This window comes from Chiloscyllium punctatum, chromosome 38, assembly GCF_047496795.1.
Source record: "Chiloscyllium punctatum isolate Juve2018m chromosome 38, sChiPun1.3, whole genome shotgun sequence".
Classification (NCBI taxonomy): domain Eukaryota; kingdom Metazoa; phylum Chordata; class Chondrichthyes; order Orectolobiformes; family Hemiscylliidae; genus Chiloscyllium; species Chiloscyllium punctatum.
Genome location: NC_092776.1, coordinates 45747238 through 45760754, shown reverse-complemented (window position 1 = coordinate 45760754; position 13517 = coordinate 45747238). Strand labels below are relative to the sequence as shown.

The 13517-nt window shown below is 42.1% G+C and overlaps 1 protein-coding gene and 1 long non-coding RNA gene across 2 annotated transcripts in view; one reads left to right on the top strand and one right to left on the bottom strand.

Moving 5' to 3' along the window:
* LOC140463585 (uncharacterized) overlaps positions 1-9519 on the bottom strand; it is a 46961-nt gene extending 37442 nt beyond the window's left edge. The window contains exon 1 of the long non-coding RNA XR_011954700.1: positions 9290-9519. This is a non-coding gene — a long non-coding RNA (uncharacterized lncRNA). The remainder of the gene's footprint in view (positions 1-9289) is intronic.
* Positions 9520-9532: 13 nt separating this feature from the next.
* Positions 9533-13517, top strand: part of LOC140463584 (poly [ADP-ribose] polymerase tankyrase-2) — a 69922-nt gene continuing 65937 nt past the window's right edge. Inside the window, exon 1 of the mRNA XM_072557779.1 lies at positions 9533-9752. Coding sequence (XP_072413880.1) covers positions 9533-9752 — 220 coding nt within the window. The remainder of the gene's footprint in view (positions 9753-13517) is intronic.

Sequence of the window (13517 nt, the reverse complement as noted above, 5' to 3'; positions counted from 1 at the left end):
CTATTTTGTTCATACACTTGTTTTTACAGCTGCCTTGAGCAGTGAAAACTTGATGCCTTGCATGATATTACCTTGTAATACCTTGAGTTATTGAAATTATCCTTAGCAAAAACGAAGTTTTTTGTGTGTTAGTTTCAGGATGATTTCATGAATTTGCCAGAGTTACCAACAACTCATCAGTTCCATACAAAGTGGATATTAGAAGAGTTAGTGGAGAGGACGTATGGGAACATTTGGGGCATGGCGGGGGTATATGAGATGTGAGGAGGAATGGAAAGAGAATGGGGACATGGACACTGGGGGAGGGTTGTTCTCATGTTTGCCTTTACAGGGTTACCTCTTATTTTTAAAAGTGTGTCCCCTAGGTATAAATCTCATCCACAAGGGGTAACATCCAGCCAATATCCAACCTACCAAGGATATTATGTATTTTAATAAGATCACCTGTCCTTCTACTAAACATTGACCACCAATTTTCATCTCATATGACAGAAGTTGCTAGAAAAGCTCAGCAGGTCTAGTAACACGCATGAAGAGAAATCAGAGTTAATGTTTTGGGTTCGGTGACCCTTCGTCAGAGTTCTGAGGAAGAGTCACGAACCTGAAACATTAACACTGAATTCTCTTCACAGATGCAGCTAGACCTGCTGAACTTTTCCAGCAACTTCTGTTTTCCTTTGATTTACAGCTTCAGCAGTTTTTTTTCCACAGTTTTCTGGCCCAATATATCCTATCTAAAGTATGATGTCCAGAATTGCTTGCCATACTCCACTTATGATCTAGTTATGACCTTTTATAGCTGGAGCAAAACCTGTTTCCCTTTAAACACTTGTGTCAAATCTTATTAAATGCCTTCAGGAAGCCTATTACAAGTTACTTTCATAGATATTGTTTCATTTACTATTTGTTACTTTCTCAAAACATTAAACTGATTTTGTTGCATATGATGTACCTTTAATTCGAGTTGGCTCACTCTAATCAGCTTAAATTTTTGTGTATCATTGTCCTGAATTATAAATTCCAAAAATTCTCCCAAGGCAGATGTTAAACTATTGGGTCTTCAATCTGTTAAACTATATTCAAATCTCTAATGCAACCAATTTATTTCTCATACTCCATGCATTAGTATATAAAACTATTGTTTTGACAAGGGACCCTGACTTGTGATTTCACTCCAATTCTGCCTTTCTCACATTGTAACAGGTTTCCTATATGATACTTCTGCTGTAACAATTTTAGTGACTTCAGTATTCCCTTCACTATATCATTTTTGTCTCTTGAACTATGATATTATTCCTTCTTAAAATTATCATTTTTATTATTGGCTCTTACTGTGCCTTTCCCACACTCATTATTATAACAAAGCCCCTTTCTCACACTAATTCTCTTTGGAACTGATCTCAGGTGATATATCACCGCTATCTTTGTAATGCTGCCAGAACTCTGAAATTCAACCCCACCTCACACAACGTTTTTAGTTTATTTTACATTTAATCACAAGATATGGGTATCATTGGCTCAACCAGCACTTTTTGCCCATTTCTAACTACTCTGGAACATGCGGGCAATGTTGTTTCTGTGTATCTGCTGCTCTCGTCCTTCTAGACGGGAATGGTTATGCATTTGGGAGGTGTAATGAAAACAGCCTTGATGAGTTGTTGCAGTTACATTGCATCTTGTCAATGATACACACTGCTACGACCATCAAGTTCAGTTCCTGGTCAATGATAATCCCCACATTGTTGATCATGTGCAATTTAGCAATGGCAATGTCATTGAAAGTCAACAGTTATGGTTGAACTTTCTCTTGTTAGAAACGGTCATTGGGACTGTGATGATTGCCCGCCAATCACTACAATTATTTTGCTTTGTGCTCAGTGTAACACTGCTTTTCGTCAAATCTTTTATGCCCTTTGACAGCTAGCAAATAGCTTGTGTACTAATTCTGAGACCACCACTGTTGAAGTTTCGCTTTCTAATTTATCTCCTAACTTTTGATATTCTATCAGAATAAATTACTCAATTTATTCCATTATCATTAGACCTGACAAAAATTGAATATTGCTCTGGTTTTTCAAATTACTTTCCAGCCACATTGACATATCCCCTGCTGAGGCTCTCAGTCATAGCTACTGAAAATGCCAACCATCTCACTAATGATGGAATCCTCTAGAAATACTATTTTCTGTTTTGCTCATCCTCCCTTGACTCCACCAAACCCCATCTTGGGCACCCTGCTGCTTCATGATGTTGAGGTCAGCATTGTGACTTCTTTCCCCCACAATCATCTTGCTTACCCTGACAAATATCAAGTACTTGTACCTATTGGAAAGGGCAGTGTCTTTAGGATCTACTCCTCTATCGTCCCCTTGGTTTACCTTAACCCAGGGCATCAATGTGGACTTCAATAGTTTCCTCATTTCCCCTTCCCCCACTTCACCCTAGTTCCAATCTTCCAGCTCAGCACTGTCCCCATGACTTGTCCTACCTGCCTATCTTCTTTTCCACCTATCCACTCCACTCTCCTCCCTGACCTATCACCTTCATCCCCTCCTCCACACACCCATTGTACTCTATGCTACTTTCTCCCCACCCCCACCCTCCTCTAGCTTATCTCTCCACCCTTCAGGCTCTCTGTCTTTATTCCTGATGAAGGGCTTTTGCCCGAAACGTTGATTTTACTGCTCCTCGGATGCTGCCTGAACTGCTGTGCTCTTCCAGCACCACTAATCCTTACCCTGCTAACAGTCAGTCTCTCAAATAAAACAAAAGAACTGTAGATGCTGGAAATCTCAAAAAACAAATCAAAACTGCTGGAGAAGTATCTTCCTGAAGAATGGTCACTGGATCCAAAATGTTAACTCTGCTTTTTCTCTACAGATGCTGCCAGGCCTGCTGAGTTTCTCCAGCAATTTTTATTTTTGTAACAGTCAGATGCTTGCCTTCCTTTGCTTGTGCTAATATCAAAGTTGTGACTGTATTCCTGGCAAAATCTATCCAGAAATTCCTAGCCTCTTATATATTAAAACATTTTGAACTCAAATGATTTTCAGCTGGGGTACATCAAATCAGTGATATTTACTACAGATTTTGCTTTCTAGGTCAGGCACAGTGTTCACAAACTCTCATATAATAGTTACAGTACAGCCTGCACTGTAATTTCAGAGGGAGTGGGGTTGCTATAATTTTATTCTTTAATTCTTCAAGAAATCAAATTACTTGTTCACTTGACATTTTGTCGATAGATTTAGCATAATTTAGGATAATTTGTGACTAACATGCAAAATGCTATGCAAAAGTGCGAAATGTTAATTGAGAAATTTTATCAGAATGAAATGACTTGTAAGTGAAATGTATATCCAAGTGACTGATATAACAGTTTTGTGTTTTAATTAAAAGAACAATTCTCCCTTACTAATTAAAAATCTCTATCTCAGCCTTGAATATACTTAATTACACAGCCCTGACAGCCCTCTGTGATATGAAATTCCATCAAATCACTCCTCGAAGACAGAAGAAATTCCTCCTCATCTCTATCTTCAAAAGGGCAACCCCTTACTCTGGTATGATACCCTCTGGAGCTAGACTCTCCCAAAGGGGAAAAAATTCTTCACATCTTCCCTATCAAATACACCTAAGAATATTGTCTGTTTTGAGAGGTCAGCTCTCAATCTTCTAAACTCCAATTGTTAAAGTATAGATTTGAGACTGCCCAGGGAATCTCTGGTGGACGCAGACCTGTAAGCCTCTCTTGGTTCGTCTTGGAGATCGTACTCTTTGGAAGTCTGGAATAAAAAAAATCTCTTACAGACAGATTAGTTTAATATTAGTCATCCCTTTACTTATCAAAAGCATCACTGTTACAACATAACACTGATACCTGCAAGCTAAACTAAGTTCTAATAACCCAGGTGAGTAGGGCACCAGCTCTTCAAGAGCCCTAGCAGGCTATTCCGATGTACTGATATAAAGTGGCTTTCTTTATACAAGTTTACAAAAACATTGCATGTTCTTAATTAGACAGATAACAGGGAAAGACAATCATTTGTAAGGAAGAAACATTTATTGACAGGTCTGTGTCCACTTGACTAATCACTCCAGAGGTCCCCCATTCATCAGGTGGGAAAAAACAACCAGCCGAGTTAGGCACCTTTAGTGAGATAAACTCCTATCATAAAGAGGTACCAGTCTGAGCTAATTGGTGAGTTCATAAGATAACCTTGCACAGCTCACATGGAAGATATAAATGTTTTACAAAATAGCTTCTTAGCAAGAAGGGCAAACTTTTTGAACATAAAATGGCTTCCTGACACAGTGTGCCAGAATCTCTTCAATGTTAGGCACAGAATAATTTCTAAGCTAGGAACAGATTCCTGCTTTTTAAGCACTGAATCATTCTGTACCTGAGGCTGAGATATTACCATAAAGGTTGGATTTAAACTGAATCATTAGTCTTTGAATTAAACACGCTTTCTTTTCAGGGTTGTGATTCAAATTCAATAAAGACATAAGATCTGATTAGTTAGAATTGACAGTGGGGCAATCTGTAAGGTCTGCAGAGTGGTCTGCAAGAACAGCAAGTAAGTTAAAGCTCCATCAATATTACCTTTTACAGAGTTTGTATTTAATAACCAGTAATGGCTGCTCAATATCATCATAAAGCCTCAAAAATGCAATTAAGTTCAATCTATAGCAGGTAAGCACTAAGAGTTAATTTTCTACTGGCTTCAGCAGCCTCATCACTAAAATGGTCTCTTTCTCTCTATAGTGTCCTTTTGAACTCAAGTCAGGGTCTTGTAACAGCAAATATGTTTTTCTCTCTGTGTCTGCCCAGCTTGCAAGGGTAATAAGAATCCATTATAATTGACAGGACCTGACCGTTAATTACAAGGCTTTTGATAGTACTGAGTTTTGTTTCAGCAAAATAAAATACTTACATTAATTTCACAAAGAATGGCCGGGAATATTATCACTTGATGTGCTGTTTACACAGGTTCACTGAAGTTAAGGCGAATGTTCTTAATTGCCTGACAGCATCCTGTTATCACTCGGTGAGTACAGATTAGATTAGATCCCCTACAGTGTGGAAACAGCCCCTTTGGCCCAACCAGTCCACACCGACCCTCCAAAGAGTAACCCACCCAGCCTCATTTCCCTCTGACTAATGCACCTAACACTATGGGCAATTTAGCATAGCCAATTCACCTGGCCTGCACATCTTTGGACTGTGGGAGGAAACCGTAGCACCCAGAGGAAACCCACACAGACACAGGGAGAATGTGCAAACTCCATACAGTTACCCAAGGCTGGGATCCTGGTGCTGTGAGGCCGCAGTGCTAACCACTGAGCCACCGTGCCACCCTAATCGTTTGCATACCTTGGGCTCCCACCCTTTTTCTGAGCCTCCCTTCCAGTCCTGTCTATTTTCTAGTGTGCAGCAAATATGTTATATAATTCAGCATTATATTTTAGTCTAAATGTTTAAAGGCAAGTTTTAAGGCTATAGACTTTCTCACAATAAGTGTAGGCCCAATTAACTCAACCTCTCCTCATAAGACAGGCCTTCCTTACCTGGGATTATTAGAGTAAACCTTCTCTGGACTGCCTCGAATGTCAGTCTATCTTTCCATAGATGCAGGGACCCAAAACTGTTTCCAGTATTTTAGCTGTGGCCTCACGAGTGACTTGTACAGTTTTAGCAAAACCGTCCTTCCTGACATACTGTGAAATAAAGGCCAACATTCCACTTGCCTTCCCTATTATTTGCTAAACTTGACTGCTAGCTCTTTGTGGTCCATGGACGAGGTGTCCTAGATCCCTCTGTTCTTTAGCTTTTTGCAGTCTTTCTCCATTTAAATTATATTCACATACTTTTATTCTCCCTGGCAAAATGTGTAACCTCACATTTCCCCACATTATATTCTGTCAAGGTTTTACCCACGCACTTAAACTGTCCATATCCCTTTTCAGACTCTTGGTGTCACCCTCACCACTTGTCTTCCTACACAAACACAAAACAGGAACAGCAGCTGACCATTTGGCCCTTTGAGCCTCCTCCCCATTCAACAGGATCACAGTCTTTTATACAACTCAGACTTCTATTCCCCGCTGTCTCCAATATACTGGGGACAGCACGGGGTTAGATACACAGTAAAGCTTCCCTCTACATTGTCCTCCATCAAACACTCCCAGGACAGGAAAGCACAGGGTTAGGGTAAAGTTCCCTCTACGGTATCCGTTGTTATGGACCAGGCCAGACCCCCCCAAAACATTTCAAGATTGTAGCTTGGACTCTAACTTTGCTGGTTGTTTTAAGCAGGTGTACAGTGAACATTCCAGGAGAGATGTAGCTGGTCAAACCACTTTATTTTAAACAAAACCCAGAATATATTTACAAGGTTACCAAATGAAACACAAACAAAAAAAGTGAACAGTATACTGAATAACTTAAGCTATCCAAAAACCCAACAGATTATTCCAATTTAATAATGCTGTTCTCAATACTGAGAACAATCCCCTTAAACTCCCCTTGGTACAAAATGTAAAATCAAATACTGGATCTTACAGGAGAGATGTCAGAGAGAGAGGAAGACCAGCTCTAAAAACTGCCCAACTACTTTCAGTGAATAGCCAGACTGCCAAAACCAAATTAAATCAGAGAAAAGCTGAGCTGGGAGAACTGACATCCCCCCTTTCATTGTACAAGTGTGTTTTTTTAAACATAAAAGCCTTTTTCCCAAGGCAGTATCTGTTAGCTATAATAAAATTGGCCCTAAAACCCATCCAAACCCAGACTTTTCGGAACCTGTGTTTTTATGACTTCCTGAAAAAAAACCAAGGACAACATAACCTTGTTGAAGGAGCAGCATCATCACAGCCTACCAAACACTCTCAAGGTTTGTGCGATGGGGAAAGGTTGAATAGACTGGGGCTATTTACTCTGGAGCATTGGAGGCTAAGGGGTGACTTTATATAAGTTTATAAAACACGAGGGACAAGGATAGGGTGAACAGTCAAGGTCTTTTCCCTGAGGTGGGTGACTCCAAAACAAGAGAGAGGCATAGGTTTAAAGTGAGGGGGAAATATTTAAAAGGGACCTAAAGGGCAGCTTTTTCACACAGAGGGTAGTGCATGTATGGAACAAGCTGCCAGAGGAAGTAGTGGAGGCTGGTACAACATTTAAACAACATCTGGATGGATATATGAATAGATTAGATTAGATTCCCTACAGTGTGGAAACAGCCCCTTTGGCCCAACCAGTCCACACCGACCCTCCGAAGAGTAACCCACCCAGACCCATTTCCCTCTGACTAATGCACCTAATACTATGGGTAATTTAGCATAGCCAATTCACCTGGCCTGCACATCTTTGGACTGTGGGAGGAAACCCGAGCATCCGGAGGAAACCCATGCAGACACTGGGAGAATGTGCAAACTCCACACAGTCACCCGAGGCTGAAATCGGCTCTGGGAACCTGGTGCTGAGGGGCAACAGTGCTAACCACTGACCCACTGTGCCGCAGAAGTGTTTAGAGGAATATGGGCCAAATGCTGGCAAATGGGACTAGAAGAACTCCATAGGTCCAGCAGCAACTGTGGAATATGAAACATGGCTAATGTTTTGAGTCCAATCTGACTCTTCTTTGGAAGACAGTTGCCAAATACTTTTCATCAAGACCATGGCTTTCAATAAATCAAACGATCGTGGTGCTGAAGAAAGCTAATTATTTGCCTCATCATGTCTGCACCAACTCTCTGAATGAGTGTTACGACTACGTGCCATTCTCCTCCATCTTAATTTCCCATAACCTTGAATATTCTCCCTCACTAATCATCAGTTACAATGCATGTCATGGAGCTACTTCCTATAATAACGTAAACAGCACAGTATGGGAGGAATTTGTTAAAACAGAAAGTAGATACTAATGGTGGAAGAAACATAAGAACTAGGAGTAGGCAATTCAGCCTCTTGAGCTTGCTTTGCCACTTGATATGATCATAGTTTCTCATATAAGCTCATTAGAGTTCAGGGAACAGTTGCTTAACAAAAAAGATTAGAACCCTGCCTGGTGTGTCTTTGTTTACCAGGTATAATTGTACATAGTATGACCAGGAAATAAAGAATCAGAGATGTACAGCATGGAAACAGACCCTTCTCGTCCATGCCAACCAGATATCCAAACCCAATCTAGTCCCACCTGTCAGCACCCGGCCCATATCCCTCCAAACCCTTTCTATTCATATACCCATCCAGATGCCTTTTAAATGTTGCAATTATACGAGCCTCCACCATTTCCTCTGGCAGCTCATTCCTATACGTACCACCCTCTGAGTGAAAAAGTTGCCTCTTGGGTCTCTTTTATGTCTTTCCCCTCTCACCCTAAACCTACTCCCTCACCTCAGGGAAAAAACTTTGTCTATTTATCCTATCGATGCCCCTCATGCTTTTATAAACCTCTGTAAGGTAACCCCTCAGCCTCTGACGCTCCAGGGAAACAGCATTAGCCTAGTCAACCTCTCCCTATAGCTCAAATCCTCTAACCCTGGCAACATCCTTGTAAATCTTTTCTGAACCCTTTTGAACTTCACAACATCTTTCTGATAGGAAGGAGACCAGAATTGCACATAATATTCCAACAGTGGCCTAACCAATGTCCTGTACAGCCGCAACATGACCTCCCAACTCCTGTACGCAATACTCTGACCAATAAAGGAAAGCACCGTCTTCACGATCCTATCTACCTGCAACTCCACTTTCAAGGAGCTATGAACCTTCACTTCAAGGTCTCTTTGCTCAGCAACACTCCCTAGGACCTTACCATTAAGTGTATAAGTCCTGCTAAGATTTGCTTTCTCAAAATGCAAAACCTTGCATTTATCTGAATTAAACTCCATCTGCCAATTCTCAGCCCATTGGCCCATCTGGTCAAGATGGATCAAAAGATGAATCCTAAGCTTGTAGAAGGTTATCATCCAACGGGTTTATTTGAAAACACTAACTTTCGGAGCACTGCTCCTTCATCAGGTGTTAGTGAGAGAGGAAGATCTTAAACACATCATTAGTGAGGAAAAGATCAAAGGATCGTACAACTTATGCAAACGAAACGAACACACATAAGGTGACTCTTCAATCTTTAATCAGTCAGAACGAAGAATTAACTTTGCTTTCCTCCACCTTTCTATCTACAACCTAAAATCATAGGTCAAGACATCATTTTTGAATAAGGCTACCAATAGGAGTGAGTTACAATAGGCTTAGTTTCTACTTCTAAAGAGAGGAAACTCTTACCAGAAGATAACACCACGTTTACTCTCTCCCTCCAAAGCATGATACTATCGCACATGCGCCTTTTGGGCCGGCCGTGCTCACGTGACGCGGGCGGTTGGGCGGGGGCCGGCGCGCGGGACAAAGGATCGGGCGGCGCTCGAGCGGCTCCTGCTGGCGGTTTGGAGGCCGCTGGGTGGGCGGACCGGGGTGGGGTAGAAGCACCTCATCTCACCTCTTCCCCCCACCTCCTCCTCGCCCGTTTCCATGGCGTCCCGTCGCTGCCCCGGAGTGGCCGCCGCCTCCTCCTCCAGCTCGGGGGAGCATTTGTCGACCGCGATGTCTGCTCATCGTGACCCGACGCGGGAGCTGTTCGAGGGTTGCAGGAACGGGGATGTGGCCCGGGTGAGGAGACTGCTCAGGGCCGACAATGTGAACGCCAGGGACACGGCGGGACGCAGGTCGACCCCTTTACACTTCGCTGCAGGCAAGTTAAAACCGCGCTGTGCACCCCCTCCCTCCCTCCCTCCCTCCGCCCGCCCGCCCGCCTAACACGGTATAGCGGCCTCGCTCGAGGCCCTCTTCTTCATTTTCTCCGACATGAAGCTGCTATCTTCTTTTGTTTGCTCTTTTAATTTTTTTTTCGCAAATCGATCAGGTGTTGTCCATTCAGCCCCACTCCGCAACTGCAGAAGTTTCAGGATATATTCGGAAGGGAAATATTGTCAGTGTTGGTCTGCAACTGTTCTACTATTCACACCTCTTCCAAAGATTTGATTTTTTTTGTTTCACTACCACTCCATTAAGCCCGCTACATTGCAGGTTAGGGTCATACAGACAGCTAGAGGTTGATTGACCACCAGACAGTCCCAAGACAATCAAACACATAATGCAGTAGTCCCAAGATCCCCCTCCAAAATCGGCTTACCATTCCGGATACAGGTGAGGGCGATGGTTCCTCAGGAGTTCGGCAAGCGTCAGACCAAGTGCCATCACCAGGGCCAACTGTCCAAGAGGGAAAGATGACTGGCCCTGATGGGAGGAATTCATTGGTTAAAGGAACAGAGTGGTGTATAGTCAGGAAGGGATGTATGCCTGCAATCAGGAGTCAGTTAAAACATAAGCAAGCAGATAATATTGTGTTTTATGTCCTGCATGCCATTTAGTACAGAAATAAGAGGCTAGCTGTACGGCTAGAAAGATGGCATGGATTGGAGAGCTTCCAGTGGCTCAGACTGTGTCTGAAGTAGACGACACCTGGACAGTACAAGGACTGGGTGTTTTGCTAGTGCTTTTGGGGAGGCTTTAAATTAACTCCCATCAGTTAGTGAGTTTGGAAAAAATTTGTAGCTGAGGTTCTGGATGTAGATTTGCTCACTGAGCTGGAAGGTTCGTGCTCAGATGTTTCATCACCATACTAGGTAACATCTTCAGTGAGCCTCTGAATGAAGCACTGGTGGTGTAATCTGCTTTCTATTTATGTGTTTGAGTTTCCTTGGGTTTGTGATGTCATTTTTGTGGTGACATTATTTCCTTTGGTGATGGCATTTCCTGTTTTCCTCTGGGGGAGTAGTGGTGGTAAATGGGATCCCAATCACTCTGTTGATAGAGCTCCAGTTGGAATGCCGTGCATCTAGGAATTCTCTTGCATGTCTCTGTTTGCCTTGTCCTCGGATGGATGTGTTGTCCCAGTCGAAGTGATGTCCTTCCTCATCTGTACGTAAGGATACGAGTGAGAGTGGCTATGTCGTTTTTGTTAAGATTAGGGTGGTGCTGGAAAAGCACAGCAGGTCAGGCAGCATCTGAGGAGCAGGAAAAATCGACTTTTTGGACAAAAGCCCTTAATCAGGAATGTCATTTTGTGGCTAGTTGATGTTCTTGTATCCTGGTGGCTAGTTTTCTGCCTGTTTGTCCAATGTAGTAGTTGTTTCAGTTCTTGCAAGGTATTTTGTAAATTACATAAGTTTTGCTTGTTATCTGGATGTAGGTTTGCTTGGTGAGCTTTAAGGTTCACTTCCAGACGTTTTGTCACCCTACTAGGTAACATCTTTAGTGGGCCTCAGGTGAAGCACCCTTGAAAATTGCTGATTTCTATTTAATATTCTAATTAATAAATAGAAAGCAGGAATTTTCATCAGTGCTTTGCCTGAGGCCCACTGAAGGGTGACAAAACGTCTAGAAATGAACCTTCAAGCTCACCGAGCAAACCTACATCCAAAAGCTCAACCTGAGCTACAAATCTTCTCAAAACTTGTTGCTTGTTGTCTATATAGGGTCTTTCAAGTTCCTTAGCTGCTGTTTTAGTGGGCTACCATGGTGCCAAGGGGTCTGAGTAGTCTGGCAGTCATTTCCGAGATATTTGTTGCTAGGACAACAAGCAGCTAAGGAACTTGAAGGACCCTATACAGTCAACAAGCAAAACTAATGTCATTTACAAAATACCGTGCAAGATCTGTAACAAACGCTACATTGGACAAACAGGCAGAAAACTAGCCACCAGGATATATGAACATCAACTAGCCACAAAATTACATGACCCACTCTCACTAGTATCCTTACATACGGATGGGGAAGGACACCACTTTGTCTGGGACAACACATCTATCCTAGGACAAACCAAACAGAGAGACACGAGAATTCCTAGAAGCGTGGCATTCCAAGCAGAACTCTTTCAACAAATACATTGACTTGGATTCCATTTTCCATCCCTTTGGGGGGGGGGGGGGAAGAGAGGAGAGAGGGAGAACAGGAAATGATTACATCACCATAGGAAATGATGTCACCACAGGGCATGACATCACCAACCCAAAGAAATTCAAACACCTATATAGAAAGCGGGCTACACCAACACTGCTTCATTCGTAGGCTCACTGAAGATGTTAGCTAGTATGGTGACAAAGCATCTGTAAACAAACCTTCTAGCTCAGCGAGCAAACCTATATTCAGAACTTTTATTAGTGTGTGGGAACCAAGAGAGAATATTAGGGAGCAATACCAGAGTGCACAAAATGCTTGGAGAAACAGCATCAGAATTGAGCATGTTAAGTTAATAGGTGAAATTGGTGCAAGGAGAAATTAAAGCACTCTAAATCAGGGTTACATTGCATGAATGTGAATGTAAGGATTAGATTAGTGAGTTCCACACACACATTGTCATGTAGCATTATGATATGGCAATAAGAGAGACCTGTGAAGGAAGGGTCGGACTGACTTAAATATTCCTGGTTTTAGGGTGTTCAAGAAAAATAAATGAGGAGGGGTGGAGGTAATGGTGCATACTGGAGAAAGAGGGTATCTCTGGGTTCAAGAATAGAATCGATTTTGTCTAGAGCTAAGGAACAAGAAGGTTGCAGTTATGTAGCTAGGTGTAGTATATGAACCAACTAGTGGGAAGGAACATCTCTGCAAAGAACTTACATAAAGGTGTAGGATTGTCGGGTAGTTATCATGGGAACTTTACCCAAATAGAGAAGAGGATAACGGTGATGTTTAGGGCAGAGAATTGTGTTCAGGAGAATTTTCTGCAACACTCTGTCCGATCCAATGAAAAGGAGGCATTGCCAGACTTGGGAACAAGATGATTAGGCAAATAAGTGTTAATTGGGAACATCTAGGAGACAGGGATTATTATGTCCAGAATCTTTAGGATTATGGACATAATTATGGACGTAAAAAAAGAACAATGCAGTGTAAAATTGCATTTGGGGAGAGCAAACTTCAAGGGGACAAGAATAAAGTTGGGTCAGACTGGAACTGAAGGTTTGTGGGAAAAGCAGTAGTTGAACAATAAGACCTTCGAAGAAGGGATGGTTTGAATACAGTTTAGATATCTTCCCTCAAAGGCGACAGGTGAGGCAAACCAACCAGAGCTCCCTGACTGAAAAAGAAGTTGGAGATTAAGATGAAGAAAGTGAGCTTCCAATAGGTGTCTGGTAGAAAATATTATTGAGAACCAAGCTGAATACCGAATGTTCAGAAGGGAGTGTGGAAAACAAATAAGAGAAGCAAAGAAAGGATTTTTTTTAAATAAAAGACTGGCATTTAAGAATAGGGATACACCTAGGAACTTAAATACTCTGACGGTGGTAAAAGGAAGAATAGGACTTTTTACAGACAAAAAGTAGATTTCCAATTGAAGCAGGGGGCACGATTTCAGAACTGAATAAATATTTTGCATCTGCCGGTAGTCAGTAGCATAATACCCATAGTACTTAAAATAACATAACCAGAAAAGGCTACACTCCCTTGGTGT